This window comes from Zonotrichia leucophrys, chromosome 12 (assembly GCF_028769735.1).
Source record: "Zonotrichia leucophrys gambelii isolate GWCS_2022_RI chromosome 12, RI_Zleu_2.0, whole genome shotgun sequence".
Classification (NCBI taxonomy): Eukaryota; Metazoa; Chordata; class Aves; order Passeriformes; family Passerellidae; genus Zonotrichia; species Zonotrichia leucophrys.
This window is the reverse complement of record NC_088182.1, coordinates 7,903,732-7,931,454: the sequence shown is the minus strand read 5'-3', so window position 1 is coordinate 7,931,454 and position 27,723 is coordinate 7,903,732. Positions and strand designations below refer to the sequence as shown.

Here is a 27,723-nt window from a genome sequence, read left to right as displayed (position 1 = left end):
AAAGTGGGTGGATTTACATCAGAGAGGAAGAAATTCTCAAGAGAGAGAATTTGGGGAGGCCCTGGCACAGATTGCCCACACAAGCTGCAGATTCCCCACCTCTGGAAATCTTCAAGGCCAGGTTGGACAGGGCTTGGAGCAACCTGCTCTAATGGAAGGTGGTCCTGCCCATCGCAGGGGGTTGGAATTGGATGATCTTTAAAGGTGCCTTCCATGCCAAAGCATTCTGTGATTCTATGATTCAGCTATTCTTGGGTATTACAAGATTCTGTCTACAAGCTGCATGCTCAAGGACAGCCTTTCTTGACAGCTTTGCAATTGGATAATGCCATCCTACATCACATGTTGCAAGACAAAAAGAGTCTTCTGCCTAATTTTTGCCCTCCTCTGTGGAGTTCAGATGGGTTTATGAAACACCTCTAATTGTGTTAAACGCCTCTTAACACCTCTTAAACACTTCTTTTGTGTTCATTTCAGTCCCAGAATCACACATCATCTGTGTATCTCAGATCCTGAGGAAATGAAAAGGAAACACAGTCATAGCTCACAGATGTGGTGAGCTATGAAGGCTCCAGGGCAACAGCCTTTGGAAATCAGGATGTTTTGAACTGGTCTGTGACCCCATAATGTTATAAATGGGATAGCTTAAAAATGTAATAATTACATTGAAATATCTGATTCAGACTATGACACCAATTCTGGGGTTAAAACATGCATAAAATGCTCTATGTAGAAAGGTTATAAAGTAAAGAAAGAAAACATAGGTTTAGCTTGGTACTGCATGCACACGTAAGGCAAATAACTCTGGCTTGTGAGGAATATGACTCTCATAAAAGATTGGATCACACTGACTGATAAGCAGTTGCTTAGGGCCAGGAAGAAGAGTAAGTAATCCACTTACATATCTGACACCTCACTAGAAAATCAGAAAATCTAAGTCAGCATAAACTTTGCAAAAATGTTAAAGCAAATGCTCTACTGAATCATCACATTTAGACAGAAAATTGAATCAAGATGTGTCTAAAGCCAGTGGCTTCCCATGTCCCTGTCCTTTAACTGGAGAGAACACAATACTTGTGACATCCCTGTCAGGCACAAAAACTCCAGATTTCAAGCCCTATAGGTCTGCTGCTCTGCCAGCATTCCCTAACCTCCCAAACTCCACACCACTTCTCCACAGAGCCTTATAATCCTCTTTTCTGTCTTTAGGGCTCGCAATAAGACAAAAAATCCTATCGGAATTAATTTTTTTTTTTACCAAACCAAAACAACAAACAAAACCAACACAATAAAAACCACTTTTCTGAACCCAACTCAGCAATGGATGATTCTTTGTTTCTTAAGAGCAGTAAATCACATGAATAGCTGAAATTACCTGCATTGTGTTGCCTGATGCTTGACAGATATGGCCAGAAAGGCCTTGAGATCTTTGCTTTCATCCACCTGGTAAATTACCTCAGATGGGGGTGATGTTCTATAGTCTCATCTCTTTATTATTCATTATTGTTCTTAGCTTCATCAAATTGCTACTCTGGGATGTCTAAGAACAGGGATTTCCCTGTGGTTAGTGGACTTTCTCCTAACTGAAAAATAATTTTTAAAAAAGGCACAGCAGTGCACTGTCAATCAGTCACAGCAAGCATGATCTAAACAGCTGGATTATGCTTCTTGGGGTGACCTGACATCCAAATATTTTAATTTCAGATCAAGCACTGCCATTATTTCAAAATTCTTTGGTTTTGACTTACTGGACTTAAAAACATCCCTCTGAAGCAGCTGTGGTTCCACAAATACAGCATAACGCTGAATTATTTACTCGCTCATCACTGAATCTATTAAATAACATATTAGTATAGAAAATTTAAAAATGGAGTGAGTGTCCTTGGAAGCGTCAGAGGGAGAAACGCTGGGAATCTTTAGCCATGTCTGTCTGGCCAAGAAAACAAATGGAGAGCAGCCCCTAGCAGGCTAAGCTGACCTGCTGTTACCTTCCCAGCCTGTGGATCCTCCCTACCTGTCAGGCCTTGTCAAAGGACAGCTCCAGGGAATTGTTTGTGGTGAATGTGCTGAGCAATGTTGTTCAAGCCCCTGCCACACATTTTGCACATACAGAGAAAACACATCTAATACCAGTATCACCTGCACACAGGAGGTGCTAAAGGCTAAAATCACAAAGCTGCCAGAGGAAACTCGTGGTTGCTGTCAGTCAGGGGCTTCCTGGCAGAGGGGAGCTCTGGGGACTGCCCTGGAGGCTCTCCACTCCATGCAAGCAGCTGAAAATTCAATGGAAACAGCAACGGGGAACCAAGCACATCTTAGCCAAATGAATCAAGTTCAACCAAATGTCCCTTCTAATTCTCTTGATTTGCATGCAAATCAAAGAAATTCACTATTATTGGGAGAATAATTTTCTTTTCACTTAAGCCATGAAGGTCTTGAGGCTGATCTTTAACCTTGATCAAATCTGCTGACCCTTTAGATCTTAGGTCTTTTGCTCTCACAGTCATTCATGGACTTTGCACTTTCTAATGGGATGATTTTCAGAGCAGGAGATAATCTCTTTCCAGATATTTAAATGTTATGAAATTCAAGTATTTGGTTTGGACCATTACATTTCATCATGATATAAATAACAATATACATTTCCATGGTTAGTTTTTTTAACATCCCTTTTTAAAGAGGGATGCAGACAACCTAAGTTCAAATTGGAAAAAAAAAAATTAAAAATCAGTGTATTATACAGTTTCTTAGTCCATGGTGCAGAATGATAAACATCTACAATGTCTGTGTGCACACACAGGCTTTTCTGTTCATATACACACATTTCCATTTCTCTTTAACAGTAATAATGGCCTTTTTGAGGTATAGAATTACCACGGACATATTAGAGAAAGAGGCAGCAAAGCCTTTAGCAGCAGGAGGCATGCTAAAGGAGAGCAAAGTGCTCCTTGTTGCCAAATAAACACAGCAGCCATTATGCACTCAGCAGCCTCACCTACAGCCCTGAGAGTCAATGCTGCTGCTTTATCAGAGCATTAAGTGATAGACAGGCTGTTAGCCAGAACCTCTTTATCTGCTCCTATTCTGAATCCTGTCATGCTATCTTTCAAATTTATCTAAACTACCATGACAAACAAGCAGACAAGCTCTCAGTTTTCACTGGCACCTCAAGGAGTTTAATCCAGAGCTCTGCACTGTTTTTGCCTGACACAAGATAAGGAGTGTGGCTGGGTCATTGTCCCCCATGGCAGGCCAGGAACACTGAAGTGCAATCTCTCATTCATCACATTTTTTATGACACCTGCTGTTACACACTCTTTATTTTGAGCACACCACAAGCACCAGGAATCAGATTAACCAATAACTCTGGCTTGTGAGGAATATGGCTTATAAAAGCCATAGGCTTTTCCATTTCCAAGGCTCTTCCATTGCCCTTGGCACTCCCCTCCATCCCTGTGTTGAGTTGTTATCTCCTGCATTGTGCAATTCCTGATCAAGCAGTGGTGGCAGGAAACACCTGTGACAATATCTCACCTGGCACCATGTATGGCAAATAAAAATAAATCCCAGCTAGTACAGCCAGCTCTGGGATATTGGACTGATTTTCCACATCTAACACAAGACCTTCACCAGGACATTGTGCCTGAAGTACATTATTCCATCTGGTGCTTTTTCTGGATGTGGGTTTCACCCTTCAACTCATATCCAGGGTAGTGGAAAGTCTGGCTAAAACAGTTCTAGATAATGCCCATCAATCCATTTTTTCTTATCTTATGAATGCTTAAGGGAAGGTGGAGCAGGATGCATTATTTTTTTACCTCATGAATTCCTTTGCCCAGGTTTGTCACAGGTTTTTCCAGTAACAGAACCAGCCTAAAAAGGCCAATATCATGGATTGCTCTTGCCAGAAGGTTTAACAGATTGGTTTAATGGGCTGGGAACAGAAGAGCTCCATTTTTCTAATGGGTGGAGTTCTCCTTCACAATCTTCTTTTTACATACAAAAACAAAGCCTTTTCTTCATCTTTTTGATAGCAATTCAATCATTTCTGTAGATCAGTAAATCAGTAAAGCCACCTGGAAAATCTCTGGGGCTTCAAATTGTGTTATGCTTAACTTTCCTGCACAGAAATGATTTTATTAAGTGATTCAGTGCTCTGCTCAGACCTCCACCCTCCAGAAAACTGGAGCTGTTGAGTGCAATAGATTTTTCAACAGAACAGTCAAACAACACAAGTGATTTGCAACATTGCAGGACCCAGTAATTCCCACTATTCATCTTTTCAGGAGAGCTATGAATCCAATGAAGATTTATAAGCAGAAAGTCACTTCATTCTCAAATAAAGTACAACTGGCAGCAGAAGGCATCAGGGTTTAGCAGGCTCTGCTCATAACACACTGCATCACTTTGTGCCATGGCACGCTGTAAACTCTGACCTAATTTGACATGACAGCTAAAATTTAAAGGACAACATTTCCCACTTCACTTCCAAATGGGAAACCTGCAATGTTCCAACAAAAGCTGGCCAGCAGAAGGAGGGCAGACAGGAAAGTGTCCATGGTCTGCCAACTCCAAATTACTGTTAAGCAGTTCAGCATTTCTCTGGGGAAAAAAGCCAAAAACCTTAAAAGAGTAATTAATTGTCATTTAGGAAAGGTCCTCAATGAAGTGTATTTTTTTGTCTTTTAACCATACATTCCAGTTTATCAGCAAACAACAAATTTTTCTGTACACACCCCTATACTAATTCTAAGTTAGTAGCTTTGAACTGAATCAGAAAAATATGGTCATTCTAAAACTCAAAGCAAAAAGTGCTGAGAAGTATCTTAGTATTTCCCAATAGTTTCAGGGCTTTTTTTTTTCTTCCTGAGATGTTTGAATCCAATGTCTGGAGAGTAGGACACATCTCCATTATTAATGCATCTCCTGGGATAGTATCTTTGAAACTGTAGGATATATTGTATTTAGACATAAATAAATAAAAATCTGAGTTTCATGGAGTACAAAAAAACAACTTAGGAATTCAGAGGTTCAGAAGAGTCAATTCAAGGAGCAAGCATCTCCTAACCAACCCAAAATTTCTGCATTGTGTCCTTAATCTGTATCTCTATATTATAAATAATATCCTGAATGACTTCTTCTTTCAGGATATACCCAGAACCTAACATCTCCATGCAGTACACAAGAAAATTATCAACCCTGTTTTAACTTAACTTCACCTTAATTTCTCTCCACCAAAATGCAGAAGTTTTAGGATAACATTTCAATCTAATTTGCATCAACCTAAAATGCCACCTGAATTTGTATTTGCCTTTATTAAGTGCATTGTAGAAGGATGTTTGAAAAAAATTAAAATTCCGCTAGTCAAAAGCTTTAACCCAGAATTTGCAGCCTGCCCTGTATTTCAATTCCCAGTCAAGAAGAGACTAGAGTTCAGAACAGTCAAAATCTAAGAAAAATGCCATTCAATCAAAGCAAACCCTAATCTTTTGTGCAATTCATGATGGTAGGACATTTAGAAAATGGGATAATTTCCCCAAATCATCCTAATGTGTGGAATACATGAAAATTGCCATTTTCCATCACCCCTATGCTTTCCCTGAATGAATGCCTGAGGCAATCATGTTAAAATGCTATTCAAAGAAAAAAAAAAAGAAAAAAAAAGGAGGGGCAGTAGAAGCATTCTTGCTGACAATGCTTGCCCTACACCTGCTCCAAAATTAGTAGTGATTGTAGAAGACCTCATAAAACATTAATAAAGTCAGCTTTGATCTTTAGTGGCAGGTACCTTTGCAATTCTAGGGGAAGAGAACACTTGCTTGTGCCATCTGGATTAAATCTTACTAAATCATTGGAAGTAGTGCAAAGGCATTATATTCTCCAAAAGGGGATAAAATAATAATTTTTATAGTAACTCTCATTTCTTCAGTGAATTAATAACATTTCAAAGAGGACTTCTGACCCATCCTTTCAACCTAAATTTTCCAGTTATAATTACCTGGTAAAATATTATGTCATTTCCATATGCGTGGTTAAACCTTGCCTTCTCATGACTAAGTCTGATTACATTCCAGAGCTGTAATTTACAGATTTTTTATATCCTTTGAGAATTAAAATATATTAAAAAATAAATCAAGCGATGTGAATCTCATTAGGGAATCATCTCTAGTAGTTCAAGCAAAGGTCTCATTTATAACTTATAAGCAGCTTGATTTTTTTATGCTGTTGGCACATCCCTAGAAGTTTTACAGTGACATTTGTTATTGATCTCTCAAGAACTCAAAGGAAACACCTCTTTTCATTTAGAAAATTCCTCATTTAGGATGGCAGGGGCAATGGTTTTATTTAATGGTTAAAAATTAACCCCTGCTATCCACCTTGAGTTATCACTGTAAGTGCTCATATTAGAAATATGAAAAATAAGAGCTTAGTCACAATGCTAACCCTTGCTGGTTAAAGAAATAATGTTATTTATAGCCATTCATATGTAGTGTACTCACAAAAGTCTAGGTAGACACATCCACAGCCTTTCCCTCTCCCACTCAGCAGTGGGTCAAGCAGTTCCTGCCCTTCCTAAACACACCCTGGCTGGGCCTGACCCTTAGCTGTCCTGCAAATGCCCCTTGATGGCACTCAACATGACCTGCTCCATGACTTTTCCCAGCATCAAGATCAGGTTGACAATTCCCTGGATCCTCCTTCCAGCCCTTCTTGTGTGATGTTTGCCAGCTTCCAGTTGGCTGGGACCTCCCCAGTTGGCCTGGACTGCTGGTAAACCATGGCAAGTGGCTCAGTCAGTACTTGCAGCAGGTCCTCAGTGCCTCTGGGTGGATCCCATGCAGCCCCACAGAGCTGTGTGTGTCCAAGTGGTGCACGGAGCAGGTCACTCACCTTGGCTTAGGGGGGCTTCATTCTACTCCCTGTTCCAGCTCTGGGGGCTGGGTACTCACAGAACAATTGCTGTCAATTTGCTCTTAAAGACTGCAGCAAAAAAGCACTAAGTATCTCAGCCTTTTCCTCACACTTTGTCATGATGCTTTCCCTCCCATCCAATAAAGGATGGAGATTCTCCCAGAGCCTCCTTTAGTTGCTAACCTATTCATAGAAATATTTTTATTGTCTTTTAAGGCAGTAACCTAATTAAGTTCCAGTTGGGCTTTGACCCTTTAAATTTCCTCCCTATATAAACTCATGACACCCTTGCATACCTCCTGCATTGTTTGTTCCTTTTTCCAACATTCATAAACTCTCCTTTTTTTCTTTTTCTTTTTTTTTATTTTCCTGAGTTCCAGACAAAGCTATCAGTTCAGTCAGGCTGGTCTCATCCCTGCTGGCCCCTCTTCCAGCATATGGGAACAGCCTGACCTTGTGCATCCAAGATTTCCCTCTTCAGCAATGTCTAACATTCCTGAACTTCTCTGCCCTTCAGGATCACCTCCCACAGGACACTGCAACCAGATTCAAAATTTATAAACTCTAGTGTATATAAACCATAGTTCAGGAAGTTCTCTGAAGCTCTTGGACTGAACCTAAACACAAAGATTCGCGGGCTGCCTAGAGCCTGAAACATTCTGGTCATGAAACATTACCTCCCCAGCATGTGGTATGCCTATCAGCACAGAAGTGGTAAAAAAGAGCCAACTAACTTTATTTATTACATTTGTATTGCTTACAAAACCATTTACTTAATGGATGGGTATCATTAGCAGTCCAACCACAAAAAAAGAATACAATGATGTGTTACATGGGTTCATTAAAATAATATTTCAAAGCAATCATTAGAACAAGAAGCTAAAGATGCAAGAGACAGTAAGTTATCTGCAAATAAATGAGGCAGAACAAACATGTTTTGAAGTAAGTTAAGAAACATGTTTACAAATATAGTGCACCATAAAGAAAGCAGGGCATGAAGCTTAGAGACTGCTGTTCATGCAACTTATTACACAAAGCAAAAGGGACAACTAGGTTTGAACCAAGGGCTCTCAAACCTTTGGTCAGTATGTGGTGCTAAGGAGAATGTGCCTGAACATTCCCTGAACAGGGAATACAGAAGTTCAGTATATAAAGCACAGTAAAGGGAAGGTTATGAGGAACAGTTCCTTAGACTGAAGTCAGAAAACTACAGACATTGCCACCTCCTACTGTGTATTAAAAAAAAAAAAACAAGAGCAACAACAAAAGAAAAACACAATCAAAAAAGACTCCCCATACTATTGCAGAATCAAAGGACATCCTCATGCTCACAGGCTTCCATGGTGAAATAAAAGCATTTCCAGTACATCAGACAAAGGTTGTAAGGACTATGCTGCTGTGACAGCTGGGGAATCATAAGTTTGCCTTACAGTAAGTTCAGCCAAAGAAACATGAGTGAAGGTTCTGGAGCATGATACCCATTTACTGGAACAGCTATTAACTGAAAAGCAGAAAACAGAAACAGGGGGGAAATGGGCTTGTTGAAGCATAAAGGTAAGAAAGGCCAATATTGAAATCATGCAACCAAGTGCATGTTATGGACAAATGCAACGAAGGCAGAGTTACAGCAAAAAAATATTGGAGAGGGACAAAGCACAAAAGTATAAAACACACTCAATTTTTAATATATTCCTCTCTAAAAAGGGACAGTGATGGTGACGATTTTTGAACAAAACTTAGCCTAACTAGAGGGAAAAGAAATCCACAATATCAGCATAAAAGCTGCCCTCATCTCATTACATATTAAATGCTCTACCTGATTTTCATTGTTTTTTCTGAATGTATAAGTTTTTAAAAAATTGCTGTCAGGAAACTACAAGGACTAATAAACAGCCCATAACTGGCTGCTTAGAATTGTAAGCACACTTAATTTTCTGGGCCACCTTCTATCTAATGAAATTAAGAAAGCTGTCTTCCAGACATCAAAGCACCCAGCAGCTGATGGTCTGAGAGAAACTCCTGCTCTCCCCAAAGCACCTGTGCCACAAATGTTTTGTTATGGGCCAGCAGCAACACAACTGTGCCTGCATCAAACAGGCAGCATGAGAGAATGATTTAATAAAGAGTAAACTGAAGGGGGGAGAAAAGAACATTATGGAAAGGAAGTAACAGCTCCCAAGTTAACGTTGCAATCAATTCCTATTACAAAGCTCTCTTTTAGCAGTTCTATAATGAGACCTAGATTGGAAAAGGTGCTGAGCTCAAAAATTGTCAGATTTATGCAAAGGCAGAAGGGAAAGCTTAAACAGGCTTTAGTTCTAGCCTGTTAAAATATTGTCAGGTTTCAAAGACATCTACCATATTCCTTAGTCCCATTCTGTCATTAAAATAAAATAAATAAACCAAAACCTTTCTCCAGCACCCCTGAATCCTGAAGCCTTACACAGCACATAGCACTCCTTGGGCAGGTGAGCACCCACTGTACACCAGAAGCAACAGCAGTTAATAGGATGTCTATGTATTCTTGCCATGGATAGTTTGGATCATATCTGAGATATCTGGGAGCCTTACCATTTTCCTTCTTCTGAGAGACAAAAAAAAAAACTTCTAAGAACTCAACCAAAACCAAGGGAAAACCAAAGCAGGTTGATGTCAAGTTATCTTCTATGACCAGCTTCTTAAACTAGTGTAGAATCCTAAAAGACTTCCACAGCCTGGAAAGTTGTGTTTCCATTTTTATCTTAGCCAAAATATCTGCTTAACCAAATAAAAATGTTATATCTATTTTTTAGAGAAGCAGCAAGGAAAGAGGTACTTAAGATTGTACTTAAGTAAATCTAAGTGACTTACCAAGATACATACAAGATAATATTAACTGGGCTAGAGAAAAGCAATGCTCATTTTTTAATTTATTGCCATACCCTTAAGTGTTTATTCAATATATCTCATTATTGGAAAACTTAGACTTGTTCAGTGTACCAGAATAGGAGCTGACAAAGAAATCTCAGGTGTTGTAACATCTCTGCCCTAGGGGATTGAGATGGGATAGGAAATGACAAAAGGAGGCAAGAACCTTTAAGCTAAAGGACAATGCAGGAAAAAAGGTAAGTGTAAGGTAGGAGAATAAATTAATAAGTGGTTATTTGTTTGGTTTTTAAGTATTACAAAAAAAAGGGGAAAAAAAATCAGCCAAGAACTGAACATGTCTTAGTCAAGAGCAGAATGCTACAAGTGCCACCAAGTGACACAAGTGTAGGCCAGGAGATGCTGTGGGTGAGGGCAGCGCCTGCCTGGGGCAAGGAAAGCCCTGCTCAGCACACCCAGCCTTGCATGCAGCTGCCCAAGGCTGCAGAGCTGATGTTCCTCATCTCAGAACAAGGGGGGCATCCTGGGTGTAAGTGGGGCCTCAGCCTGTGCAGGAACACTCAAAGGTTTCTGCATAAATAAACCATGAAGGAGATAAAAGAACAAAATGACCCATTTTGATCGTGTCATTTTCACTGAGTCTGCCCTCAGGCTAATGCAGATTAATCTTTTTCTCTGATTAACAACATCATTAAAGAAAATAAATAAAATTCTCAAGAATGTGTGGAGTGTCAACACCTGCATATATGCACAAATGTCATTTATGGAGTAAGCAAATCCAGGCCAGTGTGTAACACACAGCACAGTGACCTCTGTGCTCATCTCTGCCAAAGCAAGGACTGGACACATTTGACAAAGGAACTCTCAGACTGCAAAACACCGTGAAAACCACATGAGGCAAGTCATAAATTTGTTAATTAGTTACAGGTTTATTGCAGGTGAAAAAATGAATATTTTTTTACATTAATTTCCCTGTCACCCAAATGATAAGCTAAAATTTAATAAGCTTCATATTGCAAATATACTACAGACTGTGAATTATTAAGAGGCACCTGTAACCTTTACTTGTGATGACAAATTCTAGAGGATTACTCATCACACACGAATCAGTCAACTTTTGCTCTTGAACTTGCAAGACCCACCTTACTCAAAGTATCCACAATCCTGTTACCCAGTGAGCTGTGAGGAGAAGCTGGTGACAATCACACATCACACAAAGCATTAGTAAGGTTTGAGTATGCCCTGAGAGGACAGGATTAGTGCTGTCTGCAAGGACCACCAGGCACTATGTCTGGTTTTGTGCAATGAATATCTAAGCAAATATTTTACCAAGTATTACTATAAACAAAAGTGCTGGGACCCACTTATAGATATTAATATATAATTAATTATATAAATTCTTCTATGGATCATGTGAATTGAGCAATCAGATGAGCTTGTCAAGAAAGGTAGGATGCAGGTTTTGATAGGATGCAGGTTCTCACAAAATTAAATGCACTATTTTTTTACTGCAGTTGTCACCCTGAAAAACTCATTAAACAGGCAAATATTCATTAAATATTAGATGGATCAACCCTATAAATATTAAGAAACAAATTTCAAAGTCTTTCCTATCACAACCATTGCTGAAACTCGGGCATGACTGAAAACCCCCAACTTTCCCTGGGCAACCAAGATGAAGACATTGAGGTCGTGAGGGGACCATGATAACTCCCACCCTGAATTAACAGTGGTTCCAACAGCTTTTACAGCTTCTCAAATTCTTTTACTTTCCTAAGGAACATCATCCTGCTATCATCCTGCCCTCTTTGACCAACACCCTAAATAATTCAGCTTGTGTAAGGAAAAGGGGAAACAAGAAAGGAAGAAAATCCACCTCACTTGCTCAGGACCTTTTTCCATAAAATCACCCCCAGTGAACCCCCTGCAAAGCTGGTGCTGAAGAACTAAACTAAACAGCTCCTAATTTATTGCTTCTCTCATTCAGTGAGTACTTAGAAAATCCAATACTGAATTCATTAATAATATTAAAGCACTAAATTCTCTGCTAAAGTTTACAGTTTCAATCAACCACAATTCAACAATATTAAATTAGTGCAGCACAGCAGGTGAGAATTAAAAATTATGGTTACAAAACAAGTAGGTAAAAAAACCCAAAAAAGGCTTTTATTGTTGTGACAAATCTCTAATATGCTTCATAGCTGATTATTGGTACTGAAAAGATTTAAATTACTTAGTTATTTAAGTATATGTTAGTCTAATATATATGTCTAATGTCTACTTAAGGAAAATATTATATTTTCAAAACTACTGATCAACAAGAAGTCTTACACTGAGGTCCACAAAACCTTGGAGGCACTCAACATTAAATAAAAAAACAAATGTGGATAAACACAGCTGTATGGGAGTAAATATAATTTCAAGTTTTAAAAAAATCTATCTTCAATATTTATTTTGATTTTTATTTCTTGGAGATGAGAACCAGATTAATTTCAGGAAGAAGGTTGAGAGTAAGTGATTAAAGGGAATGCACATGAGATTTTCTGGCAAAAAAATTTGTTCTTTCCTTTGAAAGTACCGAAAGTAAAAGCACAGAAATACTAAGTTTCAATGGCTTAATTTTGTATCAAGTTTATGTAACATCTACAGGAAACCTCAACCCTCACAGACAGAAAAATCATCATCTTAAGAAAATCACTGTGATTGAGAAAAACCCACAGCAGACAACAAGAGCAAACCCTTCTGCCCTCAGGGTAAGGACTGCTCCAGGCAGCCTGATTTGACCAGTTTGGGCAGCTCCTGAAACCCAGTAAGCTCTGCTGGAGAGATGCTGGAAGGCAGAGGAATGATCTGATTGTGAAGTAGTGAATTTCTACACAAACTGGCACCAACGTAATTCTGCCAGCATAGAAGAATGGGTACTCTTCTCTCACTGAAAAAAAAATTAACAAAATTTTTGAAGAATTCCAAAATTAAATAACAGATTCAGCACATGCCTGAAAGGATACAAAGTCCACAGCGACGCATCTCTGTGCAAAACTAGTCAAATTTTTTCATCTTGGAAAACAACTGAACAAATTTGTTGAAAGTTGACATGACAAATTCTGGAAAAACATCCTAAACAGTTTAGTCTTGTCTTAAATAGAAGCAATGATTTTGGGTTTAGTGTGAAATAATATTGTTTATGGGGTTTTACCACTGAGTTTTGGAGAGATGTTTGGGCAGCAGAGAAAAGGGAAATGCCAAAAAGTTGGAAGTGATCATTGTACACTTTATGCAGCTGGATTTTGAGTTATAGAACACTAACACAGCAATAACAACCATGATCACACAAAGCTACTTGAATTTAAAATGGAGGAAATTAGATCTGTCTTCAAAGGACAGAGTATCAGAGGAACTTGTTAAACTTCAACTCGGACAAAAAACAGTGATATGACATTCCCAAGTGTCACAATCCATGCTATAAATGGGTTTATCCTGGGCTGTACAATACCATAACATTGATAAAGGCAACCAACTTCACTACTCTACATGGGAAGCAACTGGAATTCAGCTGTGCTTATCTGAACAAAAGAGTTTGTCTCATATGCTATTAAAAATCAGAACATGACCATCAGTAAGACATGAGGACTGGGCCACTGCAGCAAACCAGAAGTGCAACACTCCATTTCCACTTCCAGGCTGTTCTGCTTGGCTGTGCATTGAACACAAAACATGAGAAGCACAAAGCAGCAGATTGTTGTCCTTGAGAGCTCTGACCCCCAAATGAAGCCATGTTTGCTTGCTCCATCTTCTAGGGCAAGAACTGTTTGACTGGAGATAGTTTTCTTTAATTAAATTTATGTCACAGAAACATGGCTATTGCTTATTCAATCCAGACAAACTTCTGAGCTGAAATGAGAACTCTGTTTTTCAGCAGCAAAACAGGCTTTGAGAAACACCAAGGAAGTTTATTTCAGGAGAGCAGACCCAGCAGCAAGAACAGACAGGGTGAAGTGTTTTTATAGCCAACACTTACATACTCAGGTAATGCACACTCCAAACGCTCAGTATTTGTCAGAAGTTTCATTTCTGCTTTACAGATGAGAACGAAGAAGAAAAATAACTTGAAAAGCTAAAAGCACTCAACATGGACCTACTGTGCCTCTCCTTTAGCAGGAATGTAAAACTTCCCTGACAGGAGAGAAAGCTGAAGCATCTGGCCAAGCTTCCTTTTCCACATGCCTTGTGATGGCTTTGGGCTCTGCATGAAAACTGGGGGTGCTCTGTTCCCCCTTCTCAGTGACACAACCCAGCTGTGACCCCAGCCTGTCAGGAAAGGCTCCTGGCCACAGCTCTGCCTGTGCACAACACACACAATGAATAAAATGTGTAAATAAAAAAATAAAATCTCCCTGGCAAAGCCCTCCAGGGTCCTCAGAGCTCTCCAACACTGAGAGACAGTCCCAGAGGCCCACTGGGGGCTGGGAAGGAGGAAAGCTCCCATATTGCTGACTCCCAGAGACCCATCTCAAGGCATACAAAAAATTAATTACTCCATGAGGTACACAGCTACAGCATCACTTGAAATTACGTGACATTTTTGGATAGTTCCCAGGCATTTGTGGCCAACAGGTGCCTGGTAGTTGCACAATTTTCTAATTAGTTCATGTGCTGTACTTCAAAACTAATTACTGAAATGGCTGGATTATAATGTAGCAGGGAGTCATTCGTGTGCCACCTACCATTAAGGGGAGGGAAATTTTGTGAAGGTTAATTAGCATTTTTAAAGTACTTTGGAGATTAAAAGCTTTAACTATATGCCTAATAAAAGAAGTAAAGGTAATACCTTCTATTCAGTGGATTCCTTTTTGCATTGAAAGTGAATTACAAGGGTTGCTTGAAGTCCAAGAACATAAATTTTCATGTACAAGGAATTAAATCAACTCCCAACAGGATCAATCTGTTAGAGGGTGGAGACCTCCAGCAAGACACAAATCATCAGAGGTGACCACGGCATCCTGGTGTGAGAGAGGCAGCTGCTGGTTCCCAGGCAGAGGTTGTGTGCAACTAAAATAGACATTTCCCCTATAACATGCCCTTGAACAGGTCAAAAAATCAAACCATTATGAACAGGTAGCTTTTTAATTAAAATAATTGACAGATATTCTCCTCTTGGGACACCTGCTGGCTGTTCTCTGCTCAGAAAACACCCACTGGCCTCTCCAAGAGGGGATCCATGTGCATCTGAATCTTTACTGAAGATGCAGCCTCAGCATTTTTCACTCTTCTTGCCTACTGCCAAGATTTTCAGAGTGACAGAGGACATCAGAAACTTTCTCCATAAACACAAGCTTATTTTCTTCAGACTAGAGTTATATAATAATATTTCATGAACTTAAAATTGCTTTATGTGAGCTTGGGAGAAGATATACAAATCATTATTAAGCATACATGTGTATTTTGTTTTAATTCTTCTTCTTCACAGCAGTAATGGGGGGGGGGGAAGAGTTCATTAATTACAAAAAATATGTTCCAATTTTTTGGTTCACATGATTACTATTTATGCTGTAAATCCAAAATTGTCATTGACTTAGAAAGTTATTACTGTCTTCAATAGAAAGATTATTTTAGTGCTACAGATGGTTGTCCTTTTATAGGCCATTTTAATGACTTGTTCTTATATAATCTGTCATGCATTATTTTGTTGATGTTATAAACTTTTTAAGTTTCATATCAATCCATTTTGATGTTTACTAAACAGATGGTATTACAAAAAAAAGAAAGGGGAAAGCATAATAATGACATTGAGTTCTCAAAAATACTCCAAAAGCTACACATTTATTTTGTCAAATATGAAATCCATGTCATTTGTTAAAAAAAAGAACCTTTGTACAGAAACAAAATTATGCATAAGTTGTAAACTTAAACAGCTTAAAAAGCAGAGCACGAAATCAACTGATAAAAGGTTTTTCTGAAAGGTTATTGAACTTCAAAAATGTTTGTCAATTAAGATATATAAAGAACCTATTTACTGGAGTTCCCAGCATTCCTTCTCCTTATCCAAAGCACCACTGTCAAATAACTGCAGTAATTGCTAAGTCATGTAGATAATGATTTCATATACAGGTGTGACTCAGGTCTGCTGCTTGAAATCTACTTGTGAGTTGTGGTCATTATGTAAGCACCTCAATTTACAGAAAGTTTTGCTTTGTCAATGTGATCTTCATGATTCTTTTTTTTTAATCAGTGCACTGTCATCAAAGAGATACAAAGACTTGAAGAGCTGAGCACCACAGCAAACAAATTCCACCTAAATGAACTTAGAGCTCTGAATATTGTAAATTCTATATTGAAACAATAAAACTCTTCAATCCCAATTCACCAGTACAAGCTGAAAAAACTTTCCCTTCCCACCCACAACTTCTAAGATTCTGCAGAAATCCACCTCAAAATGTGAATATCATAAAGTGAAGCATTCTTAGACAAGGAAATTCCAGAGTTCAGGATCCCTTAGCTCTACACATTCTATTCCTGTACTGCAATTCAGACTTCAGCTATAGAATAACCTTTCTCCCAAACAATTCCTCCTAATTTCAAGTTGTAAATAATAGCTGCTTGTGGAGTTCATCTGATTAATCTTCAGTTTCTAGCAAATATTAATGTGACTAAAAGGGAATATATTCAGGTAATAACAACCAGTGGAACTAGAGCACTAACATCATAAAAAAACAATTCCAGCTGATGAACCTAACCATGCTTTTAAATAGCCAAGGAAGTATCTTCTCTCTGCATTTTAAAACAGGAAAAGGAGGAAGACAAATCAGAAAAATAAATGGTTTTTATTCCAGAGATGCTCCTGTAGTAAGTTTTCCACAAGTTTAGGCAGTTTTATGTTTATGATGAAATATCATGAGTAAAATACAGCTAATTAGCCTATGTTAATTGTGTTACCTCCTTACAGCATGCTGCAGCAGAAAAGGTATTATTCTGTATCTGCTTTCTTATCAAGCCAACAGATGTGTCCCAGCAGGAAGTTCCTTTGACAATATGTACTTTGCAAGGTGATAATTCCTGCAAAATGTGGCTTTCTCTTGACATAGGCAAAACACTGAAAAGGAGGTAAAAAAAGCCATGATACAGATGGACTTGCTGAGGGAAGTTATTAAAATGTGCAAATTGGTGCAATTGTTTCTAAGAGGGAAGGACAGAGTTACTAAATTCCCATTGTCCTAACAAGAACAAGCATCTGTTAGTGCACTAAGTGGCTCATTGGGCATGACATGGGCCTCAGTGTTTGTATTCCTGGTATGTAAACTGGGCAAAATTTATCTCTGGTGCAGCTCCATTTAAGTCCTTGGAATTCCACCAAGTCTACATTTGATTCAATGGTGATCATTAACAATAAGCTAAAGGAAGGGCTATTATCAAGGCTGATGTCATTGCCTTTCATCAGTCTTCTACAGGGAAAAATTAGAGTTGACTTGAACTCAGGATGACTTCAGGGTTTTTTGAAATATATTTGGATTAGTACAGTATCAACTTCTCATTAAGCTGAACTCATTCAGGCAGTGATTGCAGAGAATAAAAGTAAGTGTAAAACTTTCTACCTTCCTTAATAGTGTGTATATTTTTAAAGCACTGAAGATTCTCATTCATTAAAGAAGCACAACTCCAGCCATCTCTGAGTACAGTCATAAAAGTGGCTGTATCTGTGGCTACTGGGGTATATTTAATGAATAACATTTTGTGTCCTGAACAGACAAAACCAAGTTGCTCTAACAGACCCTGCTTTATCTCCATCTCTTGCTCCATTTGCATGTCTGTTGTGCCAGCCACCGGGCTTTAAATCAATGCAATCAACTGCCCAGCAAGAAACAAAAAAAACCTACTTGAACTATCTTTTAACAAGATGAAAGGGTTGGACAAAAGACTTCTCAGGGCCAAGCTTTATGTTACAGAAGTGATGACTTTCACTTCAAATAAGACTGTCTGCAAGCACACTTGTTTCAAAGCACACTCGTTGTTCCTGTGTTTAATCTGGGCTATGCTGGGTGCCACACACACAGTGCACTCCACTCTGGCCCACACTGGAAGGCTAACAAGGCTCATATTCCCTGTCTGCAGGCTGGGAGAGGTTGGATGTGTCACAGACAAAGCAATGCAAATGCTTTATCAGAACAGACACGTCTTTAGGCTGCCCTGTGAGAGACTATCACCTGAAAGCAGCCAAGCAGCAGTCAAACATCACAGCCCCAGCACTAGGCTGGATGTGTGTACTAAAACCTCATCACTCCTCCAAAAGAGGCTCAAGAAGTGACCTTAAAGGATTTGTCTACAGGAAATTTCACCATGAACTTTTAGAACTATGTTTTAAAAAAAAAAAAAACCAAAAAAACCAAAAAACCCCACAGGATCTGCAGAGGAGTTGCTGCTGCCTGATGCAATTCATTACAATTTTACAGAAAGGTTAAACAAATTCTGCTGGTTACTTGATTTAATTCTGTACCAAATATGAGACCACCTTGCTGTCTGTAATTTTCCATTATTATTTAGCAAATTCTCTGTCAGGTCTGTCCATAAATACTCCAGTTTTCCTTAATTCTGTGACTTTCACAGCCAAATCCATTAAACACTTTGGGTTTTTTTTCCCAAAGGCTGTACAGAGAAGCAACACTTGGGGTCTGAAAGTTATCTTATGAGGAGAGGTTGAAAGCACACAGAAATTGCAGAAAAAATACAGTAGATAAAGCAAGGCCTGGATAAAACTTAACCCAGCTTTATGAAAAAAGCTTACAGCTTTTTTGCTACTCTAGCACTTCCATCAGTGAGAAAGGCTCTCCTTGTGCATCAGTCCAAATGCATGATTTGAGACATGATTTTAACTCCTCTTGCCCTTAATTTCAGTGCTCTCTCTTCCTCTCCCTGTTTTTGCACCTTTATTTTCAAACAGAATGAGGAGTGTGAATGCTTGAAGTACAGACTGTTCTCCAACACTCTGTCCCTTAGGAGATGCTGACACAGCTCAGGATCAGAATTCCATGGAAACTAAAAAGCTTTTTCAAAGGGAACACCACAGGAACATTTTCAAAAACATTTTCCTCAATTTTCTTTTTGGAAATAGATTAATAACTTCACCTAAACTTTGCAATATTATCAATAAAAAAAGTGCAAACATGATGAAACCATTCAGCCTAAGATCTAAAATGTGTTTGTATCAGACCTTAGCCCTGAAAATAAAATCTGGAAGATCTAAAAGCAAATGAAAACAAGACATTTGAATGGGATATCATGGGTTTGAATATCTCTACATCAGTACCATGCATAAAAATGGCAATTTGTAATTTTAGAATAGTTTTGAATGCTATTTGCAAAGCTAGGAGCCATCATGTGAAGCTGGCCACAAAATTCTGTTTAATAAATATTGAGTTCCTACTCCATGTGGATTTTGCTACCTCAAAGCAATTTTAAAACACATCAATCAAATCCCTGTGAATCAGCAAAAGCAGATGCTGCTAACTGTTACAGGCAATATCACCTGAAGTTTCATTTTCTGCAGTGCTCAGTTAATGTAAAATGCATAGGAAGACCTTGGAGCAGGGACTGGATCCTGGGATTTCTGACTGTAACTAATTTCCCCTAAGTTCCCCAATCTGTAGGTCATTGCATCAGTCTCTCCCTTCTCTCTCCCTGGCTGACTGAAGCTTGAAAATATTCATAAATATATAAGCACATCCTCACTTTTTTCCTTTGCAAAAGGCATGGAATACCCTGAGAAGATGCAACATCCCTCTGCAGTGGCACAGAGCGTGTCCTGACCCACGAGAGCTGAGGATGGACCACCCTGCCCAAGTGAGCCCTTCCCCATCTGCTGTGTGGAGGAGGCACCATCGCTATCCCCTTTCCAGCCTGCTTCCTAAGAAAGGGACATTCCCGGTTCAGGTTTTGATGGTACAGGTGCCCACCCTGCAGAGGTTCTGCTCTCTGCCAGAAGCACTTTACCCCACACCTGAGATAATGTGGAAGTTCCTTCCCAGGGCAGGATTTAAGCACCACTCACTCTTCTGAGTTCAGTGTGAATGAGCTCAGGTCACAGAGACAGTGGCTGCCACATCCTACTCCCCACACATTTCACTGTAGGAGCCTGGACATTAACTCAGCATCAGCTCCAAAGGCCAATTCTGCCCTGGGACAGCTCAGCATCCCAAGGCCAAGTCACTCTGCAGATTTGGTCAATAGGGCACTGTAACAGCAGCAAATCTCCTTTCTTGCATATTTTAAAGAACTATTATGGGAAAGAACTGGGTAGCCCCATGTAAAATGAATATGTAAATGAAATCTTTAGTGGCAGGAGTGTATTGTGCCTCTAAGGCACAGAATAACTATGGTCCACAAACCATCATTGGCTCACACACAGATCTCCCACTGCTGTCAGTGGGAATCTCAGGCACAGACCAAGATCCCAATATGCCCCCGAGAGTCTTTATTCAAATAAGAAATTTAAATGACTGGGGAAGTTATAGGAAAAAACATCAAAACCAAATCCAACTGCTTTCAAAAATGGTAAATGAAAATCATGGTTCATACCAATTTTATCTCAAATTTCCTTTTGATTTCATGAAAACATAGGCTCAATGTTTCCAGCTTTTCTTACTCTCTCTCAGAAGCCACACTCTGACTGTTGAAATTATGAAGGATCCCTCTGAGAAAAGCAAAATTTTACTTTAGGCCAAGTGTCTGATTTTGCCTGCAGTCAAATTTTACTTTTCTTACACTAAGAAAAATGTTCAATGACAGATTAGGCTCTTTTTCATATCAAATCAAGCTTACTAAATTTTATAAATTCTTAGCATTGTCATGAAGAATTTACCCTCCAGTGGGGGAGACCCAAAATAACCAACACAAAAAAACCCTAGGTAAACCAAAACAAAAGGAATCCCAGCACAAAAGGAATCACAGATAGATAAATCTCCTATTAAAGTCAGTTTTGCATGTCACAGAATAATTTTACTTTCATCAAGGACAGTTTTGCCCGTCATGCAATGGGAGTTAAGCAATTTGCCAGCTATTCTAATAGGATAAAACCTTCTCCAATGTAGACTTGGGGACTACAAGCCAATCAATTAGACCTTAGTGGGGAATTACTGAGATAGTAATGAGCATTTGCTCTCTGCAAGGATGTCTTTATAAGTAGATGTGATCCAGAAAATGTAAGCTAAGAGCGAACAAATGGCTCCATGTGCGTGTGTGTGTGTCTAAGTGAAACAAGCATAAACTTAAAGCTAATGGGTATTTAAGGAACTCCAACTCTGTGTTGCCAAGACAAATCCACCCTATTCTTCAATAGCAGGTCAAGGAGTAGTTGTGGGAATTCAAAATCTCTGCACTAAATTACTGGAATCAATAGGAGTGAATGCAGAAAGAAGGTAAGTACTGACCACAGCGGGCTCACTCCCAGCTAAGACTGAGCTCTACTAAATATTAACTTGAAATTACACAAAGTGGTAGAAAATTCACTGAGTTTAATCAATGTGGTCTATACCAGCAAATTCTCAGAAAATCTGTCATTCTATTAAGATAAAGTTTATTGCTCCTTTATCTATAGTAGTACAGTGGGATTTGTATATACTAAATCTGACAATTTAAGATAGAAAATATAAAATTCTTTCAAAAGACCAATAGTTTAGTAAAAGTGCTTTTTAAAATCACAGAACAAAATACAAAAGATTTACCTGTTCCATTAACTGTTAAAATTATTTCCAGAATAAGAATTAAATATATGCTGGCTTTGGTTAATCCTAAAGATGCATATACAGAAAAAACGGTCTCATGTTAGAAGTATTAGTAAGGTCAAATAATCTCACACTATTGGAAAAGCTGATATCCAAGCTTATATCAAAGATCTACAAAATGCATAATCCATATTCTGAAACTAAAAATGTGACACATATTTCCCACAGCTTTTTTCCCATCCTTGTCCTGTATTTTGTGCATCTCACAGAAGAGACCAAAGGTGAGAGCATCCTTCCTCCCAATTTTCTATAGTCAGCCTTGCAGACCTGGAAACCATGAGTATTATCTTTTACCCTGGGATCAATTTTTCCTTTCAATTTAGAAGTCAGAGGTTTCTTCCGATGGCCAGAGTTTGAAGGAAAACTCTGTTTTTCTCTGCAAGAAGTGAACAGTACAGCAGGAAAGCAGCAATCAAATGCCTGAACAGAACAAGTCAGAACTTAACATTTGTATTTATGAAAATCATGATATGGAGGTAATTGTTTCTGTTTATCAAGTCATTCCCACGTCAGCAAAAACCTTGTGTGAATGTACAGCTGACCTGCTATGAAGCTGAAACATGAAGGAACATGGTTTGAAAAAATATTTGAGAATAATTTTTTTCCCCAAAATCCCATGCAAAAGATTATTTAGGAAAATAAGTACAGAAGGATGAGCAGTAAATTATGATCATTGGTCAAAAATAGTACAGATATTCAGATACCACCAATTAAGACAAAAGTAAGAGTTCATAAAATGTAGCAAAGACATGCCTAATGCATTCTTCCTGTTAAAGGACAATTGTTAGAAGAGAACTTTCCTTAATCCCTCTCCCCTCACCCATAGCATAAGAAGCCTGTAGAGGACATGATGTCAGAATTTTGGTACAGCAACTTGGTGGAAACAAAAAGCAGATAAGGTGTTTCTGAAGCTCACAGTGTAGGAATTTTTCTTCCCAACCTCACCCAAGTACCACGTCAATCCATAATGCTTTGGTAAGTGAATTGTTTCATTTTCCTTGCAGCATTTGATTTTCAGCACTGTTAGAGAAACAGGATAATGGACACAACAGACCAGTAGCATGATGCTGTAAAGCAATTCTTGCATTCCCAAGACACATTAAAAGGATCTGTTAGTTCTTCAGTGAAGCAGTGAAAGCACAATTTGTTTATCAGACTTCACACTGCCATGACTGATTAACAATTAATACATACAAGAAAAATGAAACACTACACACTGAGCAGGGGAGATGTTTCTGATACCAGTTTGGCAACTCAGTATCAGTATCTAAGAGGCAGTGAGAAATAAGATATGAATCATTTGGAATGGAGGACATTTTAACACCACATCCTCTTTTTAATAATGCTTACATTTAAATGCTGTAAAAAGGTGGTTTTGCTGTACTGGCCATGTGTGTCCAGTGGAACAGAACACTCAAAGGAAGGGCTGCCTCTCACCTGCACCCAACTCCCTCCAGGAACCCCAGCCCAGCTCCCATTTATTGCAACAGCCCCAGACCAGGCAGGATGGGGCTGGGGCAGGGACAGCAGCCACCCTGGGCACTAACAAAACAAAACAGATCAAAAACGCCCAAAACGGTATGGGGTAATAAACCATCCCCAAGACAACTTTGTAATGGACATTATCATTATTTTACTGCATTTTATTATACAGAGTGTATTTCAAATGCAATAACAAAAATCCATTGGGGATTCTCAACAAGATTCCATTTTTTTCACATTGCCCAACTTTTGTAGTCAAAAAGAGTTGAACTCCAGCAGAAGATTATGGCACAGGGTGGCAAGCGAAAAAGAGAAGTGGCCATCTGTCTTTCTGTAAGCACTTACAATGAAGGGGAAAAAAAATGACATCCAAAAAGTGAATGTAAAAATTATTCAAAAATCTTCAGCTCTTCTTCTGAGGTTACTCACAAATATAAATCTGTATCACATCCTTAGATAAGGCTCTGAAAATGTTAAAGACTGAACACCATCTCAGCAGCATCTGCTGTTTAAACTCTAAAAAAAATTCACCATACTTGGGACTCTTAGAACATTGTAAATGCTACATGTCCCATGATTCCATAAGCCTCAAACAAACCCCAGAGTACTGAGACTTCCTGGAAACTCCTGTCTTAGGCATCTCTAAAATATATCAACTGCTTTTCTTATTTTTACATCTCTCAAATGCTCTCCTGAAACTGTAATAGTTCAATTACAGTTCTTAGTTCCACTCTGCCAAAGTAAAACTGGGAGATACAAGATGCAAATAGGCTTCAACAACTATTTTAGCAACAGGAAATCTTGCTATGCAGAACACATTGTTTGGAAGTCCACATTCTTTTCAAGATTGACCATCTCTTCACTCAGAATCCATAAAGATACCTTCATTTAAAAGCAACAATAAAACCATCATGTTGAACCTTAAAGTATATGAGAGATCAAAGTACAATACTATCTCCATTACCATCAAATGTAAACAAGGTGAGACAGAACCACAAGTGACCTATCACTCACCTACCAGAACAAATTAATTACCCCTTGGCATAAGGATAATTTTTACATACAGAGTCTGGCTCATAATGAGGTCTTTACTATGCAACCGTATTTCAAGTAATTGTCATCTTAAGTAAACATGTTTTAATTACTGTCACTTTTTTTCATTATTCATTCTCAAGCCTACAAAACCTGTCAGGGCTTAATGGATTGTCATCTCCTGCTACTTTCCTGTGGTAACATATGTCCCCATTTATTTCACCAACACACTAATTAAAACACACAGAGTATGCAATGAATTTAAGGTAATTCTGGCGGTGATGGTATTGCAGTTGTCCATCCTAACAATCCTTCAGAGCTTTTATTTGCTTCTCTGAATACTTTCATGGTGCTTTGTAGCTGGAAATAACGTTCAGTGTGGCTGTTGATAAAGTGACATTTGCCACAAGCACCATCACTTTGAAGAATAACCAAGGAGCAAAAAGGAAATCAATGCAATTTCCAGATAAAAACTTTAAATTTTCATTCAATTACATGGTACAGAATAGCATTTTGAGAATAAATTCACCTAGTGGAGGGAGAAAAGGGTGCATTCTGGAAATAAATACTGCCCTTTTTCATATGTAAGCCTTAGTGTCCTTACAAGTAAACAATTTCATATAATTATGTAGAAGCTGCTTACTTGTACGTTGAGATGTGCTATTTATATTAACACCACTGAAAGTGGTCCATCAAGAACTTGAAGGCCAGTTAACTCTGCCACTTGAGCATGCTCATAAAATGTTTACTATTTGTACTACAAATGAGGTATCTCAAATGTCCAAGTAGATGCCATATTCACACCAAACTATTGCTGAATCAACAGGTCCAGCATCCTTCAGCAATTCCTAACAGAACTTTCCTGGAGCCCTGAAGGGAAAGCAAAAACCCGTGCCAACCCTTTAACCTTTATATAAATAAAGCAATAATTTGCTAAAAGCACTTTAATAACACACCTAAAATGGAAGTTAAAAATAAAATGTAAAAGGGAGAATAGCAGAAAAAAGCAAAGGAAAAGAGAGGAAAATATATAGGGGACTGGCTTTTGTCTACTTTATCCCCACTGACTACAGGGTTTGTACATCAGAGATGATACTGGATACATCCTGCTCTTGGAGCCATTAGTGCTGTTCAAAGGTAGTCACTGTATGTCCAGTGAATCACATTTGATTTATTTCCAACATCTCTGTTCTGAAGGAAGACAGTAAAACTGCAGTGTCTGCAGAAAATAAATGCACATGCCTTATTGGTAAAAAATTATGATCAGCACTATAAAAAGAAAGAGTAATTTAATATTTTTAATCACAAAAGAAACTGAGTGACTTGTTTCTGTAAGTCACATATACTCCTCATTTCCTTAACCTGACATACAGAGAATTGTCTGCTTGAAAGTTGAGTTTTGAAATTAGCATCTGCCTGTTTTTACCTATCAAACACAATCACACTGGGCATGGCTGAAACTTTTATTGCTCTCCTGACAGACACCTGGAGCCAGTGCTGTCAGTGCTCCTCTTTGTTAGCAGTGAGCAAGTAAATGAGACAGACAGTTCTTCAGCAAAATGTTGAACAAAAAGCAGACTGAAGCCTTTTACAAGGACATCACCTTTTGCAATGCAGAAAGATCCCCTTTTTTTTACTTTCTAGCACTGTCATATTTAGCAGCTCATGTTCCCTCTTCTCAGGCAGTTTTTCCCTATGATGACCCACATTGTGAAGGAGACTAAGCTAATCACCAAAAAGCAGACAGAGGAATTCAGGTCGGGTTGTGAAGGTGAGGGAAGGGGGAGACTGTGCCTGAGCAGGCATTAACAGGTCCTGGAGCAGCCTGGGCAGGAGCTGAAACCCTGCTGTACTTCTGAGGAGCACACACAAGATTCTTCTTCAGTTCCAGGGTCACTGGCACCGTGGTCAGTGCTCCCTCTTCACCTCCTGCTCTTTTTGGGACAACCAAGAATTACTCTGAGCAAGTTCTGTGGTAGTACAGGAAGCTAATAAAACATTCCTCTTTGTCCACCTGACACTGCAGAAACAGAACTGTGTTCATTCTGGATAAAAGTGCCCTGGCAACACCCCCAGGCTGGCAGGCAGCTTTATGAGCTGGGGAGCTCAGAGTAATTCTGATCCTGTTTGGATGCCCTTACTCGGTGTCAAACCCACTGTAGTGGCTTCTGTGATGATATTGCAAACATTCTGTAGCACCCCACTAACTTGTAAATGGGTTCAGCCAAGTTCATGTGCTGGAGAGCTCTGCCAGAAATGTCCCAGCACAGAGAGGATCACACCTTGTTGCAGTATCATCACACCACAGAATTACACAGCAAAATGGCCAACAATATTTTGAAGCTGTCCAGAGAAAGAGTAATGGATTCCTGACTATAGACTATTTCTAATCATTGCTGCCTCTCCAAGTGATAAGAAATATTTGCTTTTCTTCATCAGGAAGGAACAGTGGCTGCTGGAGCCATGGTGAATTATTTCTTTCATATCCTTGGAAACATATTATACAGCCTTAATTAAAAGAGATTTCCAAAAGAATAGCAAAACACTCCTAATGGAAAAAGGACATTCTGGTTTTCAATAGCAAGGAAAATAGAGTGCATTTGTTTACTTCCCTTGATATTTTATAAGCCAGGAAATGTTTACTCTCCATATCTCACTTCCCAAAGCTTTGATTTGGTCTATTCTGCAGTATTTCACTTCCAGCAGCAATCAGGGCTGTAACAGGCCAGCTTTCTCTCACAGCATTTTCATTTAGTCTCTGTACCTACATTTAATGCAAGACATTTTTTAGATAGGAGAATAAAAAGAAATATCAGGAAAATGGGTTCTCCAAGACCTCAGGATCCAGAATTGTGGACATCAAGCTTCCTTTAGTAAAGAGACCAGAACAGACTGGTGACTCCAATCATACTGATTTCACTAAACTGGAAAATTCTAACAAGACCCTTGGGAAGCCTCTTGGAAGAAGAATCAGAAACAAGGTACAGAGTGGTGCAAGTTACACATCCCTAACTCAGTGCTGTCAGATGTTCTACATTCACATTTGGTTTGGAAGGGAGCTAACAGAGTAAAACTACAGTGCAAATAAACAAAGACACATGGAATAGAAAAAGTTTCAAATTAGCAGTAACTATTCAAACAAGACTCCTTGACCAGGAGTATTAAGAGCAAGGAGAATATTTCTTCTTACAGTAAGTAAAAAATTCATGCAAACTTTTATTTGAGAAACTGCATTCAACTGAGCACAGGTTGAGACCCAGTGTCTAATATGGTTAAAAACCTGTTATTTCTAAACCAGCAAAGAATGCTATTACACAGAAATGGAAAACAAACAAACAAAAAACTATTTTAAATAGATTTTAATACAATAGGTATATAGGGTAGTAAGTGACACTAGTAGCAAATATAAGATTAATTTTCTTGTACTATTCCTATGACACAGCTCAGGAGTAGAGCATGATTACATTCATGCCCTAGACATGGATTAGACATATCCCTGTCTAATTGTCATCTAGGCATTCCATAAACAAAAATGAAGCACCACTTCACTTACAAAACACAGACAAAAAACATCAATGAGAAAAGCCACATTCAGTGAGCAAACTGCTCTTTCTAGGAAAGCAACTCTACCAAATCTTGGTATTGTTCTTTTCCAACCTGT

The 27,723-nt window shown here is 38.7% G+C and overlaps 1 protein-coding gene across 8 annotated transcripts in view; it reads right to left on the bottom strand.

Annotated features, from left to right (window-relative positions):
* The window catches only part of FHIT (fragile histidine triad diadenosine triphosphatase), a 512,254-nt gene that overhangs the window by 303,487 nt on the left and 181,044 nt on the right, over positions 1–27,723 (bottom strand). Inside the window, exon 4 of one of the 8 annotated variants that reach the window (XM_064724141.1) lies at positions 16,719–16,867. The exons of the other annotated variants lie outside the window; for them this stretch is intronic. Coding sequence (XP_064580211.1) covers positions 16,764–16,867 — 104 coding nt within the window. The 3' untranslated portion in view covers positions 16,719–16,763. Of the gene's footprint in view, positions 1–16,718; positions 16,868–27,723 lie in introns of those variants that run through there. 8 annotated transcript variants of the gene reach the window in all.